This window comes from Chanodichthys erythropterus, chromosome 16, assembly GCF_024489055.1.
Source record: "Chanodichthys erythropterus isolate Z2021 chromosome 16, ASM2448905v1, whole genome shotgun sequence".
NCBI classification, from domain to species: Eukaryota; Metazoa; Chordata; class Actinopteri; order Cypriniformes; family Xenocyprididae; genus Chanodichthys; species Chanodichthys erythropterus.
The window spans coordinates 23,770,851-23,788,009 of record NC_090236.1 but is presented as its reverse complement, the minus strand read 5'-3'; the positions used below and the strand labels follow the sequence as shown (position 1 = coordinate 23,788,009).

The following is a 17,159-nucleotide window of genomic DNA, read 5'->3' as shown; positions in this document are numbered from 1 at the left end:
TGTATTCTTTACAAATAAATATTACATTTTAATGATAAAATATATTCTATATTTTTTTTATATTAATTTATTTAGTAAAAACCCTGGAATAAAAATACTATTTAGGCCAGCTTCTTAACTCCTTCAGACCCTGCGTCCATTGGAATGGACATCACATGGATTTTGGTTTATACCAAAAAGATTTTATGTTTTTATAATATAAGTACTGCCTGGTCACTGATTGGTCCCTGATTTACCAATCACAATGACAGAATGACCCATAACTTAATCTGGGGTGCGTTTCCCAAAGCGAACTATGGTCGCAAGTTCCATCGTTACCAATAGAGTTCAATGGGACTTACGACCATGGTTCACCAACGATGCTTTCGGGAAACTCACCCCTGATTGTGCTTCAGGCATCACAAAAGACAGGCGTGGCTGACCAACTAGCTCCTTTTTTATCATTTATGTGAAGATCTATGTTCATGGCATCATAATATCAAGTGATAATAATTGAAGTTAATTTGAAAATCTTTCAGAGATGAAGAACACAGGATTTTTTTGAAGTTTGATGTCCATCACAATGGACATTAGGTCTTAATCAAATTAATTATGTTTTTGTCTTCTATGTTGTAATCATAAGCTGTCATTCAGTTTTTAATAAGTTTTAGTGAAAAACAGAGATAGCAAATGTGAAATGAGTGAATACACTGCAACACACACAAAATCACACACAGACTGATGCCCTGATGCTATATGCACACAATCATATATTTATCAAAAACAGCAAGAACACACCCACAAACAAACAGATTCCCATTCACCCACTGCAAACAAAAATAATAAAACAAGTTTTTTGAGAATTCATCTTATCATCTTACATTTTCTCTACATTCTTGTTGCATTGCTCTTTGTAACAGTATGTGTTTTTTTCAAAATCGTCAATGCTATAGTTCGCATATTGTGTTTGAACTCTAGCTCACAAGAACTGTATGGTTAAAATATGACACATTTTTTGTTGCCTAAGCCCTGATGTCCATTGTAGTGGGCATGAAAAAAATCTAATAAAATAATGAGTTTGTTAGACTCATGTATACATTAATGAAGAGCAAATATCAAGTGAATAAAAAATAAATAAAATTGCACAGTGGAACATAATTCAGGTCTGAAGGGGTTAAGAAAAAAAAATCCAATCCAATTATTTCACAGCTCAACTCTTTTGTTTGCTTCCTTTCAATTCATTAAACCTGCAAAAACAATCATTTCTCAAATATTCATAGCCACAAGAGAAGTGCCAAATTGTCATCTCAGCTGTGGTTCGTCGTTTTAAATAACATATGCTTGAGATAACAAGATTTTAGTTATTTATGAGCATATGGTTAAAACACACCCCTCATACGCTCAGTAGATTACTGTTGCATGGCATTGTGTCACAACACAGGAAAAACCATGCGTGGGGGGGTGTTCGAAACCTGAGATGCTGTGACTTGACCATGCGCTGCAGGTGAGAATCACTCAAGCGATTCGTATCTGTGAATAAACTTGACAAGGACCACAGAAAAGGCTACTAAAAGGCCAAATTGTTTATTTTGGATCCAAACAGATTGAGGAAGCGAGGCAGGAGGTGATTCTGAGATTAAATTATGATTAATTAATCAAGCTTGAATAAGTGAAAGACCAAAAATGACCAATACCAGCGATCAAACAGGTGAGTGGATTTCTAGTTTTTTTCACACTGCAATATGTTGTCCAGAAATTTGTATTTGTTTCCCTAAATACAATTTGCTTCAGTAGACTCTTTATTGCTATTATGTAAATTAAATTATCATTAATATACCATTTTTTTTCCCCCTCAGGGCTCACCAACTCCAGTCTAGCAGAAAGCAACAGGCTTTTAGATACCATTAAAGCTTTTGTCCACTTTGGAGCTTTCATTGTCACTGGTCTCTTCGCCTGCCTCATCATTGCAACAGTGCGGCACAACCAGGAGCTGCGTCAGACCCCTCGTTACGTCCTGTTGTGTCAGCACTGCGTCTGTGTGTCCGGCTTCAACATCATGGGCGCAGCCGTGCACGGTCTTCGCAGTCTGCGTTGGCCGATTTTTCGAATCACCTGCTGGATCCTCTTCGACCTGCAGGTGGTGATGGCACGAGGTTTGATGATCACCCTCACGCTGATGTCCATCAGCACCTGTCTGTCTATTTGCATGCCACTCCGTTACCCCATTCTGGTCCAGCGCTTCCACCGCTGGGTCACGCTGGTGGCTTGCGTTCTCGCCCTGCTCAACCCCGTAGTCTTCACCGTCCTAGCCTGTTTGCACTCTCCATGGGATCATGTGGTTGGGCTGGACACCGAGTGCTCTACGGCTTTGGAAGGCACAGCTTGCATTGCCAGTGCTTTCGCATTGCTGTTATTGCTGGTGCTGCTCATCATTGGAAGCTACGTGGCGATTTATCTGGAAGGTAGACGTGCTGGCCATTTCACGCAATCCAACAGTAAAGGTCGCCGCACCATTCTAATCCACAGCATGCAGATAAGCCTGCACCTCCTGCCCTCCGTTATCATCATCTCCCGGCATCAGGATACTCTCCCTGTGGCATTGGCGAATTTTATCGTCTTCTGTTTTGCACAGTCACTGAGCCCCGTGGTGTTCGGCCTGCGCTGCAAAGAGCTCTACAAGGAGATGCTACATTTCCTGCTATTGTTCTGGGGAACTTGTTGTGGCTGTGGGCATGTTGGCAACACTGATACCATCAGCACTGGGACAATAACCAGTGCAGAGACCGCAGCCAGTATAGAGACTAACACCTCCGCCAGCATGGCCACCATCACTCCATCTGCCATTATCACAGAATGTGAGGGTGAGAAAGAGAGGTCAGACTTCATAGTTAACTGTGTAAGTTAGCTGGACAAGGTAAAAAGTCTCTACAGTGTTAAAAGGTTATTGGCATTTTAAAATCCTAGAGACAGTGGCACCTCAATTTAAAAACACAGAATAGGGAGGCCAAAAGAAGAGGTGAAAAGAGGTTTTGCCTCTTTTTTAAATCCAGGATAGAGAATAAAAATATTAAACAACATCAAAAGTTTGGGGTCAGTAATACTTTTATTCAGCAAGGATGCATTAAATTGATCAAAAGTGACAGTTGTGACTTTTACATTGTTACAAAAAAAATGCTGTTCTTCAAACGTTCTATTCATCAAACAATACTAAAAAAATGTATGGTTTCGATTATGATAATAATTGGATAATGAATGATTTCTGAAGGACCATGTGACACTGAGGACTGGAGGTCAGCTTTGCCATCACAGGAATAAATTACGTTTTAAAATATATTCAAATAGAACACAGTTATTTTATATTGTAATAATATTTCACAATATTGTTAACGTGTTTACTACATTTTTTCAAATAATTGTAGCCTTGTAGGCCTAAGAGACTTCTTTCAATACATGTTTTATGTCTATGATGCATGTCTATATACGAAGGTTTTTTTTTTTTTTTGTCATATAAAACCTTCAAATTTAAGTGGTTTGTGAGAAATTTGATCTATTTTGTCTATAATATGTCATTTTGAGACTTATTCATCTATATATGTTTTTTCACTGATTTATTTAGTGCCAATAAACCTCTTTTTGGCATGTCTATGGGTAAGTTTGCAGTCTTTATACTGTCATTTGCACTTCTGAGGAATAAGTGACACATCTGCCTCACATGTAAATCGTACTGCTAGATCACACTACACGCAAATAGGTGTGAAATTGGTAGTTGTTAAACTTTTCACCAGATAATTTGTGTCCTCACTTGAATATCTATAGAACAAGTCATGCTAAGGATGATTACATTTCCATATAATTGTTTTGCATAATTGTGTTTGAATGGGACGCTGCTAAGCTAGTATGTATTTAAGCCTTAAAGATTAGAGTTTGATTCTCTATGTTCAAATAATATATACATTCTAGAAATGTTCATTCTAATTATTTTATTCTTTTTAAAGAAGTTTATTGATTAAAGACTTATTGTAAAGCATTGATACATGTTTTGATTGTTATATTTAGTGTATTCTGGAAAGGGATTTAATTGGTAAAAGTGATATCATTTAATTTCATTATTTTGTCATATGAAGTAGTCTACCCATAATGGCATGTTTTTTTTTTTCTTCTGTTGTTTATTCCTGAAAAGAGTACACATGAATAAGATCCTGTAAAATGGTTATTAAAAAAAAAAAAAAAAAAAAAAAAAAAAAAAAACCTGACAAGCATGTAATTGTAATAGATGCTTTCTTTGATCATATTTAGTCAGATTGGACAAGAACTTAAAATGATTGTCTAATGCTGCCGCTTTAATCTTGAGTAATCAGTTTCTGTTTAGCATGGCAAGACATCATCATAATGGACCCTTTTCACATTTCCAGGGTTCTCAGAAGTCATTATATTTAGGTACACTTCTATAGCATGAATGGGAAACGATAGCAAATGCAATTTTTGTATTTTCATTTGCTACAAAAGCAAAAGAAAAAATCCACGACAGCATCTCCATGACTTTCCAAGAGGGAAAAAATGTTGAGAGATTGATTACAGCAGTCAGAAGATAGAATGATATGAAATTTGCCATCACTTCCTCAGTTGTTGTATTACAAACACTCACACACAGTGTTGAGCTAATATTCATATTCAATATTCAAGCTAATATAACCCAAAGCATAAAGACATAAATGTAAAATATAAAATGAAAACTTGAAAAACTTTACTAGATTTGCAGTGTTAATAACTGTGGAAACACATTATCACAGTCTATGAAAAGGTTCCATAAAGACCTAATTTAATGCTAAGCCTAAACAATTTGAGCCAAATCTGTATAAGGGACACTCACTCAAAAAAAATATTCTGCTTGCTAAGTTTATTTAAATAAAATAAGCTGAACCAACACAAATCTTTAGTTTTTTACTTAATTGGCATTTGCACTCAATTGTATTATGTTAAATGAAAATGTTGCAAAATGTTAGGTTAACCTAAACCATTTGTGTTGGGACTACACAAATCATTTATGTTGCATTGATTGAAACTGGGCAGTGGATTTCTAGTTCCCAGCATGCTTTGCGTAGGGATAGATCGGGACAGTAAATGTTGAAATTAAGTGCTGTTTAATGTGTGTTTTAGGAAAGGGAAATACCTTTTAAAGTTTGATGTTCAGTTATATTTGACATTTAAAAGAGTTTATGTCGATTTTTATGAGGTTACCATTATGCTGAAGTGTAGACCTTGTGGTTAGGCTCTGGGTGGCTTCATGAAATAAATCTATGTTGTTCTCAACAAGCTTTAACTGTGCTAAAGCCAATGATGAGAAGTTCTTTACCTGATCATTACTTGCATGCTACAAATGTTTTGCAGAAAAAACATCTCTGCACAAGGGTACCAGTCTGAATTGCAATAGCACTGATTGGATCAACAAGTGTGAATTATGTTCAGGAAACAGTCACAGAATACGTCAAGTAAAACTGGTGTGATCTCATTCAATTAGGATGAATTTTACTCATCAGTACAATTAACCTAGCTAAATCAGTTCAACTGTGTGGAAATAGGTGTCATAATTGAATTAAGTTAGACCAACAAGTTTTTTTTGTTTGTTTGTTTGTTTGTTTTTGAGTGCTGAATCAATCAAATTGGTTTCTGTGGGAGTGACTATCTATTGTTCTAGATTTAAAACAAAAAAAAACAAAAAAACAAAAACAGCATTCAAGCCTCTGCATCTGTAATCCTCCCCATGTCATATTGTGTATATTAACAAGTGCTTTGACTTTTCCATTGTCTCTCTGGTCAGGTTCATGCCTGTTCAGGTTTCTCTTTTTGTATTCCAGTCCCTGTAATGGCTGCAAAATTTCTGACACAAACCTTAATATTAAAAAATGTTTTCAGATTATGAGTTGTGAATTTTTTATTTTAATTTTCAGATTATGGGTTATGAAAGCCTGCTCCAGTGTTAACCTTGCATTGTAAACTATTTCAAGTGTGAAAAGCCCTAAGTTGTTCCAAACCTGTATGAATTTATTTTGCTCTGCTTGAACACAAAAGAAAATATTTTGAAGAATATTGTTAACCCAACAGTTGACGAGGCCCCATTGACTTCCATAGTATTTTCTTTTTTTAATTGAGAAAAAATGGGGCCCATCAACTGTTTGGTTGCCCATTTTCTTCAAAATATATTCTTTAGTGTTCAGCAGAAGAGAGAAATTCATACAGGTTTGGAACAACTTGAGAGTGAGTAAATGATGACAGATTTCATTTTTTAATTTTTTTGGGTGAACTATCCCTTTAATAACTTTCAACGTGTCTTCTTTTCACACCTGTACTGGAGTGGTTTCAGGTTGTCCGCTTAGTACAGATGCTCTAAATGCTCTGACTGTAACTGATCCATGGTTGACCGTTGCATCCCCATTAATAATAATAATTTAAAAAAAATTGTTTTCTTGTCAAAACACCACTGTGTGCTAATTCTTTGTGTGTATTCCTCACCATTACTTCATATTTAACACCAGGTGCATCGCATCAGACTAACCTTTGTAGCCATCAATAGAAACACATTAACATTTTGTGCCTCAAATGCAGTCTGGGAAACATGATACGTGAGTCAGTGTATGAATATGAATTATTTTCATATAATTAAAAATACATTAAAGCTATTTTTTTTCTTCAATATTTATAGGAAAAGTTCTGTTACTTTTTTCAAGTAATGGGCAAAATAATGCATTACTTTTAAATTTACAACAAAATACTGAGTTGCTTTTTCAAGTAGCATATAGCTTAGTAATACCACATGTATGTTCTGTTTTCATTGTGTTGTGTTTCTAGGTAGCTTTTCAGTTTATTTAATTAGTTCAATTATCCTTGTTCCTCACCTGTTTGTCCTGTAGCCACTGATTTGATTAGAGTATTCTGTTCAGGTGTGTTATGTTATATTATCTTGTCAGCTCCTTGTTTGCCCTTGTATATAAACCCTTGGTTTTAGTTAGTTTTTGCGTTATTTAACGTCAGGTTGTTGTGGTTTTCTTCGAATAAATTGTGTTTTGGTTCCAGTATCAGATTAAATAGTTTGAGTACTCCTGAGTCCTGTGCTTCTTCTACAGCAAACGGTCACAGTCTAGACCAGACATGAGCAGTGTGATTCAATGCAACAAAAGCAAATAGAACCCATTATCGGTGATGCTGTCTACACTTGATGCCACATGACGCATATTCCTGACAGTAAACTGATTCCTCGTTCTATTTCTGACATATTCCAAGCACTCGCTCTACTTCTGACACAAAGAACAAATGGATTTGCAAAGGTCGCTTTGTCACATCCAGTGTAGACGGCCTCAGTTGTTGCAACTGTTATGTCCAGTGCAGGCAAGTCTATAAAAAGTGTACAACTCTACAACTTACAATATTTAAACATCCCTAAGCAAGTTATAAGGCCTTTGTGAAGGGATGAAAAGGCCACTCATGTCAGCCTGCCAGACACAAAGCTGACTGAAGAGATTAAACAACTGGATGGCCGTTTTCTTCTTTTCTCCATGTCTTATGCACTGACCTTAAACATGAATAAGCTTTATCAAAACACACACACACACACACACACACAAAAAAAACAGCATATAAAGACATATGCATAAAAAGGAGGTAAAATTCTTGAAGAATATATTCTGGTAGCACTTTATTTTACAGTCCCATGTATGTACTTATTACAGTAATTACAATAACTGGGTAATAACTAGGTAGCCTAACCCTGCACCTATCACTAACCTAACTAAAGGGTTAGTTCACCCAAAAATGAAATTTCTGCCATCAAGTACTCACCCTCATGTCATTCCAAACCTGTATCACCTTTGTTCATCTTCGGAACACAAATTAAAATATTTTGATGAAAACCGAGAGGTTGCCGAGAGCAATGAAATTACCAAATTCAAGGTCCAGAAAAGTAGTAAAAACATTGTTAAAACAGGACTTCAGTGGTTAATATTATTAAGTGACGAGAATACTTTTGGTGCGCAGAAACAAAACAAAAATAACTTATTCAAAAAATTCTTCTCTCCCGTTATTCTGCTATGCTTTTTTCATTGCAGCGCTTTCAGTTTCACCGTCAGAATGCTGACTCACTCTGCGTTCCATAAAGGGCTCATCCCTAATACCTTCAAAGGGTTTACCCTCCGGAGTGAGAGCTTCGAAGGGATGAAGGGTGTAGGGGTCCAAAAAAAAAAACTATTTTTTGGAACGTACTTCAGCGTCATCTTAACGAGACAATCAAGGAGGCGTCTTTGTCTTTTTCCCCCCTGCACTGTAAAATGTAATTAGTTGAGTTTACTTAGAAAGCTTAATTAAACTGTTGGGTTTACTTAAAAAAACTTAAGGAAACCGATTGCCTTAAATTTAGCAAGTAGTTAACTCATCATTTTGAATTGATAAAACTAGTTACCACAGAGTACAGAGTACTTAGAAATCTTGAGTATTCACTGTAAAATGTAATTAGTTGAGTTTACTTAGAAAGCTTAATTAAACTGTTGGGTTTACTTAAAAAAACTTAAGGAAACCGATTGCCTTAAATTTAGCAAGTAGTTAACTCATCATTTTGAATTGATAAAACTAGTTACCACAGAGTACAGAGTACTTAGAAATCTTGAGTATTCACTGTAAAATGTAATTAGTTGAGTTTACTTAGAAAGCTTAATTAAACTGTTGGGTTTAGCTACCACACAGTACAGAGTACTTAGAAATCTTGAGGATTGGTAATTCAATTTTACAAATTGAGTACTTAGTTCAGTCATGTTAAAAATCTTGTTCACATTATGTAGAAACTGCCTTAAATTTCTCAAGCATTTTTGCAACAATGGACCATACATTTATTTGTATTTATTAAACTGGAGATACTGTTGAAAATAATAAAGTTTGATGTCACCATCATGGTGGAAAGTGTTTGCTTTAGTTGGGCTCTTGACCTTGACTTTTAACATTAGTGTTTCTCTGGCTGTCAAAACTCAGTGTTGTAAGATACAGCTGTTATGGTGAAAAAAAGCCAAGAGAAATGCTGGGATTGATCTATTGCATCTTTCCTGATGATCTCTCTGAATACCCACAGATTTAATCCTGAGGTTTATACTTGATCAACAGTGTGCTTTGTTACTATAAACAATAAAATATTTTATTGCTGAAACTAGATCAAGAGACTGAGCACGGTTGAGATCATATATTTTTAATATTATATTTGGCAAAAAACAATTTTGGGCTACTTTAAGACACACAGAGACATCAATAATCAGCGTACAAATCTCAACCATGGTGACATGCAATGCATGCTGGGAGCCATCATAGTATAAAACTCATCCATGGCTCCCAGCATGCATTGCAGCATGAAGCATGTCACCATTGTTGAGATGTATACGCTGATTCTTGATGTCTCTGTGTGTCTATGTATAGTCCCAAATGTTTTTTGACTAACATATTAAAAATATGATTTCAACAGTGCTCGTTCTTTTGCTATAGTTTCATTGATTATTAAAAAATACTTATTTGTTTTTAATGACAAAGCACACTGTTGATCAAGTATAAACCTCAGGATTAAATCTGTGGGTATTCAGAGAGATCATCAGGAAAGATGCAATAGATCAATCCCAGCATTTCTCTTGGCTTTTTTTCACCATAACAGCTGTGTCTTACAAACACTGAGTTTTGACAGCCAGAGAAACACTAATGTTAAAAGTCAAGGTCAAGAGCCCAACTAAAGCAAACACTTTCCACCATGATGGTGACATCAAACTTTATTATTTTCAACAGTATCTCCAGTTTAATAAATACAAATAAATGTATGGTCCATTGTTGCAAAAATGCTTGAGAAATTTAAGGCAGTTTCTACATAATGTGAACAAGATTTTTAACATGACTGAACTAAGTACTCAATTTGTAAAATTGAATTACCAATCCTCAAGATTTCTAAGTAATCTGTACTGTGTGGTAGCTAAACCCAACAGTTTAATTAAGCTTTCTAAGTAAACTCAACTAATTAAATTTTACAGTGAATACTCAAGATTTCTAAGTACTCTGTACTCTGTGGTAACTAGTTTTATCAATTCAAAATGATGAGTTAACTTACTTGCTAAATTTAAGGCAATCGGTTTCCTTAAGTTTTTTAAGTAAACCCAACAGTTTAATTAAGCTTTCTAAGTAAACTCAACTAATTACATTCTACAGTGTGGTTTACTCTTTGTATTAATATTCATTTCTCTATGATTCATTTGTAACATTATAAGCTACTGCCGGTCATTTACTTTAAATATAATGTATATATTTATAAATATGCATATATGTACACTCTAAAAAATGCTGGCTTAAAAACAACCTAAGTTGGGTTAAATATGGACAATCCCAGCAGGTTGGGTTAAAGGGCACCTATTATGCCCTCTTTCACAAGATGTAATACAAGTCTCTGGTCTGGTCAAGTTTCAGCTTAAAATACCCCACAAATTTGCCCCTATTTGGGGTGAGCAAAAACATGCCTTTTACTATATTACTATATTGCTGGCTAAAAAAATCAATCCAAAATTGATTGAAAAAAGTGGCTGGGTGGAAACAACCCAATCCCTGGGTTTGTCCATATTTAACCCAGCATTTTTTAGAGTGACATAATAATAATCCAAATCTAACTCGTATAAAATTGCAATAGTAGCTATAGAAAAATGCTATTGTTTATAGGTAAAATCGAACTCCTAACCTCCTGCACCTATTTTGTGATGTCAAACAACTTCCCAGTGCAAAGGATCATGGGGGCCCGAAGTGTCCATCAGTTGTACCCTTCGAAATCCTTCATTCGGGCCCTTTGAAGTGGCCAGTTTTGAGAACTTCGGCTTGAAGCGACCTTTCAATATGGCACCTATGATTATTTCTACTCCGAAGTGCCCTTCGGAGGGTGATATATCCCGTTTGGAATGCACCGTCAGTATAGAGTGCCCCAGGGATGACGCATTTTTGTAGGCAAAATCCGGAAGCGAGTTAGCATTTTAGGACTTCCGGTTCCAACGCTGTCAAGTCTATGGGTTTTTTGAATGGGTTTTTGCTAAATCACCTGAAATAAGGTCTGTGGTTAACAAAGCCTCTAAATACTTTCATGTTTTGATCTATCACATAAAACACACCAGTTATAACCCACTTGTGATTTTTTAAACTTTTACTGTGTCTTAAAATCGGCGGTTGCTAACAAATTGCTAAAAGGGACTACTTCCTTTGGCGGGGACTTTAGACGTCATCATTAAAAACGGGACATTTGGACAGCATTTCTCATGAAAAAAGTGGATAATAAGTATTCATACACATCACAGATCATAATCAGTGAGCATGTTTTTAAATAGAGTTGTTTTCTAAATACAGTTTGAGGAAGCTTGGTGGTGGTGACGTTGATCCGCGACCATGGTGTGCCTTTTATATCTGACGACTTTATTTAGGCTTCAAAATCTATAAATGTTGTGTTAACTTGTAAAGATTATCTTGATAGACAAAACGTGTAAGTGTCATAACCCTTTGTTAAACACAGAGCTTATTTTCTGCTTTTTTCCAAAAGTCTATGGGAAAATGCATAGGCTTTCGATCGAGGGAACCCGTGCGCCGCTAACTTCCGGGTTGGCCTACAAAAACGCGTCATCCCTGGGGCACTTTATAGACCTTTTTCACACTTCCGGGTTTTTGGCTTCCGGAATGAGCCACGCAGTGTAAAAGATTTTCCGGTTACAGTGATACATAGCCTCGATCAGAACCAGTTCGGGAATCAAAGTCGTTTTACGAATTGAATGTCTTGAAAATGTTTGAACGGTCTTGGTGAATTATTGGTGAGACTACAGAGCTCGCATTAAGAGCTAAATTTAATAAATAATTTGAAGTGATGGCGGTTAAACTGGTTATATTCTTCGTGTATGTTTGGCGCGGCTGTGCATTATCGCGCTCCATGTGCTGTAAAGACAGTGTCTGTGTCTAAACGTGCATACTATGTGACATTATTAATATTCAGTACTATTTAGGGTGGATAGTATGCACATAATGAGATGTATAGAGTGTTTTTAGCGACGTGCTGGGGAAATGATCGACTGGTAGATCCCTTATCACACAAGCCTGATCCTCTGATTCGTGAAGCAGGACTGCTCGCACCCTGATATTTCTGGATATAAACACTTCAGTCATCTCTCACTCATTTTCCTGTCATCATCATCTTAAAGTGTGTATTATGCGCAGCATTGTTGTGCTATTGCAACATGCAAAGACTGATAGTTGTGTACAGTGTGGTTTTGGAAATTATGTCTTAGTTTAATCATTTTAATCGATCAGGATTAATTATAACATATGCTTGCAATGTGGGATGTGATGCCATATGAGACATGCTATATATTTTTTTAAAACGTAGCTATTAAACTCACGACAATATTATGTATCTCACGACTTTATATCCCACATTAAAGTATATATTGGGAGTTAATTTTTTTAATTAATAAATTATATAAATGTTCGTAGTACGTAATACGATCTGGGAAATTGCTGAATGCGTAGCTGCATAGCCTTTGCTGTATGACAGCTGGTGATATAAATCCATCTTCCGGTAAATTCGATCAACGGTCTGAGTGGCTGTATAAGCTACAAACAAGTAGAAAATAATTGATTTGTAGATTATACAAAAGCTATTTGGAAAACAGACAAAACAGAAAAGGTAAGAAGCGATATTTGAGAAAAGAGCATATCAATGTAATAGCCGTAGACGCATAGCGGAACTAACTTTACCCTGCGTCACGTGATTTCCGATTCTTGTGAAAAAGGTCTACTGGCCGACGCCACTTCATGTGAGCAGCACAACGCATGCGTGTGATGCGGGTATGCACGTGCCGTCACCGTCGACCGTTACGACTGCGGTCACGCCCGCTAAGTGACTGAGCGGCAGTTTTCAGCGTGAATGCCGCGAAAAACACACAAAACACTTCCAAAACGGAAAAGAGCTTTGTGATTGACAAATAGCTTTGACACAAAACCTGAGGTATATTTAAAAACTGCCGAAAGCAACAGAAAAAAGAAGCATCACTGCAATTTACAGAAATGACTCCAGGCAGAGAAACATGGATTTGCAGTTATCATTTTGTGTCAAATTGTTGGATTTTGAGGTAAAATCATACCGTATAGTTATATATTATGTTGACACTCATCAATTAAATATTTTCTATCTTATATGCATAATTGTGTTTTGTAAATAAACACTGACAAAAACTACACTATAAAACTATATATGTTTTAGGGCTGGACAATATGACGATATATATAACATTGATATGAGTGATTACGCGGATTTGCTTTATGTATTTCCCCGGCGAAATCAGGCACATATAAATGTCAGGAAACACGACTTCTGGCTACATGTCAATATCCATGGATTAGGTATATTTGACAAGTTGTAAGGAACACTTTCGAGCCCAACTTTAAGTGTAATTCGTTTGTTTTACTCGCGTTTTCGCAGTGAGTTTCCCCTATTAAATCCATTCTTTTACCACTCAGTCCAGCTGAGGGAGCGCGTTCCGGCGGGAAAGTGACCTCGATGTATACCAAAGTCCCTTTAAGACAAGTCATTTCACTCGTCGGCCATCTTTGAAACGCCTCTTGGGCATCCTGGGCATCATGCCCTATCTCTTTGAATGGGGAAACATCAAATTCTCCAAAACTGTTCGCCAACCTTACAATTACATTTCATATTTGAAATCACCAATGAATTCTGACAACAGCTGTACTATAAATGTTTTATCCAAACGCTCGAATCATGACAAAAAACTGTATTTTTTAGGCTGGATCAAGCTAATGCGCATGTGCAGACCTAAATGCGTGTCTCTTCTGCCATGTTTCAGAGGCGCGCGTCTGACTGTTTCTATAGAAACCGGTGCTTCTAAAGGCTGCTGCAGTGACGCGATGACTTTACCAGTCAGCGATTGGCTCTTATTTAGAAGGCGGGACTTATTCCGCCATATTGCGCGTTACACTTTCTCCCATTCAAAACAATACGAGTGACACGTCTTGTATTATTCTATAGTCTTTTATGTATACTGAGCCGGCGTTCGGACTTAAAGTTAAACACGGAATTTGAAACGCGCTGCGCTAACTGTAACAGACTGACAGGGAGAAGAGGAAAAATGTTGAACGAAGTCGTTATTTTTGTTATTTTTGCACACAAAAAGTACTCGTCACTTCATAACATTAAGGTTGAACCACTGTAGTCACGTTGACTATTTTAACAATATTTTTTACTATTCTGGACATTGAATGTGGTCATTTTGTTGCTTTCAATGGAGGACAAAAAAAAAAAAACCTCTCGGATTTCATCAAAATATCTATTTGTGTTCTGAAAATTAAAGAAAGGCTTGCGGGTGTGGAACGACATGAGGGTGAGTGACAGAAATTTCATTTTGAAATTTCATTGAATGTGTTATGTAAAGTGGGTAACCTTCAACCTTCAGTAATTATATTCAAATTCATTAAATAAATCGACATTCACTGCTTATTTTATAAAGCACACATTTGTAATTTACTTTTTAAGTAAAGACCCATGTGTAGGCCTATCTAAATTTCACGTTTAACAAATATTGTCCCACTTTACATGAATTCACCCTACATGTCACAAGCAGGAAAAATGCAATCTCCTTTTCATCCTGACTTTAATCAATTACTTATAAAAATAAATCAATTTATGAAAAAGCAAAAAAAGGTTAGCTGACTTCCTGCGGAGAGACTGTTACTGTTGCTCAGTTCTCTGTCCATCTGAGATAAAGATGTTTAGTTTATTTTCATGTGTTTCTCACTCAAAGTTCTTTCCACAATTTTAATGATTTTTACCAGCACATAAAGATTATGACAGTTATGGCAGTTATCCACTAGAGGGCAGTGTCACTTGTGACATGACGCTATAATAAGATGCTAGGACTGATTTGAGTGCTAAAAGTGGACCCAACAGGCAAACAACCACCACTGAAAAGTGGACCCAACAGGCAAACAACCACCACTGACATCAATTTTTCATTATTTATAGCTTAACGAAAAGCATTAGACTTATTTACTCTTGAAATTCTTTTTTGCACTATAGAAATGCTTTGGATATCGACTGAGCTGATGTTTAACTTGTGCTCAGAGGTGTAAAAAGTACCCAAAAATGTTACTCAAGTGAAAGTACAAGTACTGGGTGAAAATTTTACTCAATTAAAGGTAAAAGTATCTGGCCAGAATCATACTTAAGTAGCTAAAAGTAAAAAAGTACCGCATTAAAAGTGTACTTGAGTATTGAAAAAGTAAAAGTAACAGCAAGAATGAAAACTAGAGATTCTTTTTTAAGATTTAATCTTTAAAAGCATGAAGTGAATGAACCACATACAAGGTTTTATCCTGCTTTAGAACTGTTTGCAGGCAAATTTGTTGTCTGTCTGTATATTGTCACAAAAAAATGACCAATTGTTGTAGTAGACATGCATTAGAAATGATGGTTTTATTAATAACATAGTTATTTACATGTAGTGGAAGTAAATGTGCTGTGCTTTATAAGGTATATTATATGTTAATTGATATGTTCTTGTTGTATCTTGCCATTTGTGCGAGTGACCCGCTGATCTGCACAGTAGCTACTTTGTGTCTGTGGGTTAAAAGCAGATGGGGGATTGTTAGTCTGTTCTCTCCCTCCACCACCTCCGTAATCCTCTCTTGTAAGAGAAGGCGATCTCCAGGTGAGGCAAGGCGATTCTACTGCCATGAAGGACAGAGATGACTGCCTAGCTGTGTCAAATCTAGAGAAAAAAGCGAATATGTGCAGAAATGATACTAGACCATAGATATGTACTCGTCCATTAATGAACTAAACTTACCTGTTTCTTCATAAACATTATTTTATGTTTGTGTAGTATGCATAATATAGTATGTAGGCCTACCTATACAATTGTTTTTCTTGCAATTTTCACACAAATACAATACAATTCCAGATTGTAACATAACAGCCATTAAGAAAATGAATGGTTTATTTTCCCACATTGATTTTGAAGTCACAAATACATCTTTCGTCCTCTTTCTCTTATCATTTACTCCAAGTTGTTCCAAACCTGTATGAATTTATTTCTTCTGCTGAACACAAAATAAGATATTTTGAAGAATGTCAGTAACCAAACAGCTGATGGACACCACTGACTACCATGGTATTTTTTTCTTTTTTCTCCGTAATATGGAAGTCAATGGGCCCACAAACTGGTTACTCATATCCTTCAAAATATCTTCTTTTGTGTTCAGCAGAAGAAAGAAATTCATGCAGGTTTGGAACAGTTTGAGGGTGAGTAAAGGATGACAGAATTTTCATTTTTGGTTGAACTATCCCTTTAACTGCATATACTTGGCTGATGTTCAACATGACCTAGAACGTTTGACTGAGCAGCTTTAACGTCTCAGTATATGTGAATGAGACCCCCTCCTACCACTCTGTTTTAGAAGCATAAGACACTTTTGGTATGGATTAACTCATATTAGCTTAGCTTTAGAGGACTGAATTAGCTTATACTGATGCGCACAGCCTTATTAGATACAGAGATCTCTCGCAAACAGTAGGTGAATTGTGTAATTCTGGTACTACATGACCTCTGACTGGGGCATACAAAATTCATGTCAAGATGGCATAACTGTAACTAATATGGTCTATCTTGTTCCATGGGACTTGCACTTTGTTTAATTTTACATAAAATGTTTATGCTTTTGTGTATACTTTATCTTTTTTTAGTCATTTTTTATTTCTATTATAAATGACATTAGTGTGAGATATGATGTGAGGAATAGTTTGTGGAGTTAAATGATTTTAAATGGTCACCTGGAAAAAAAAAGTGGGTGATCTGCTCCCAGTATTTCAAAGCACAGTACAATGAAGGAATTAGGTAATGCTCATTAAAGGAGGTCAAAGAGAGACTGGCACACTGCAGAAATGAGGCCAGTGCAGCAGAGTGCCACCCATGAAGGTAAGAAGTTACAAATGTAATTTTAACAAAGCATCATCAGAACCTGAATTTACCTGGTAAGACCACAGTGGTTCAATATTAATAGTATAAAGCAAGGAGAATATTTTTGGTGCGCCAAAAAAAAAACAAAAAAAACGACTTATTTAGTGATGGCCGATTTCA

The 17,159-nt window shown here is 36.1% G+C and overlaps 1 protein-coding gene across 1 annotated transcript; it reads left to right on the top strand.

Annotated features, from left to right (window-relative positions):
• Window positions 1-1,662: 1,662 nt before the first annotated feature.
• Window positions 1,663-2,884, top strand: LOC137003777 (probable G-protein coupled receptor 148). Its single transcript, XM_067364060.1, has 2 exons — window positions 1,663-1,687; window positions 1,836-2,884. The coding sequence occupies exons 1-2, from the start codon at window positions 1,663-1,665 to the stop codon at window positions 2,882-2,884; spliced, it is 1,074 nt and encodes a 357-aa protein (XP_067220161.1).
• The last annotated feature ends 14,275 nt before the right edge of the window (window positions 2,885-17,159 follow it).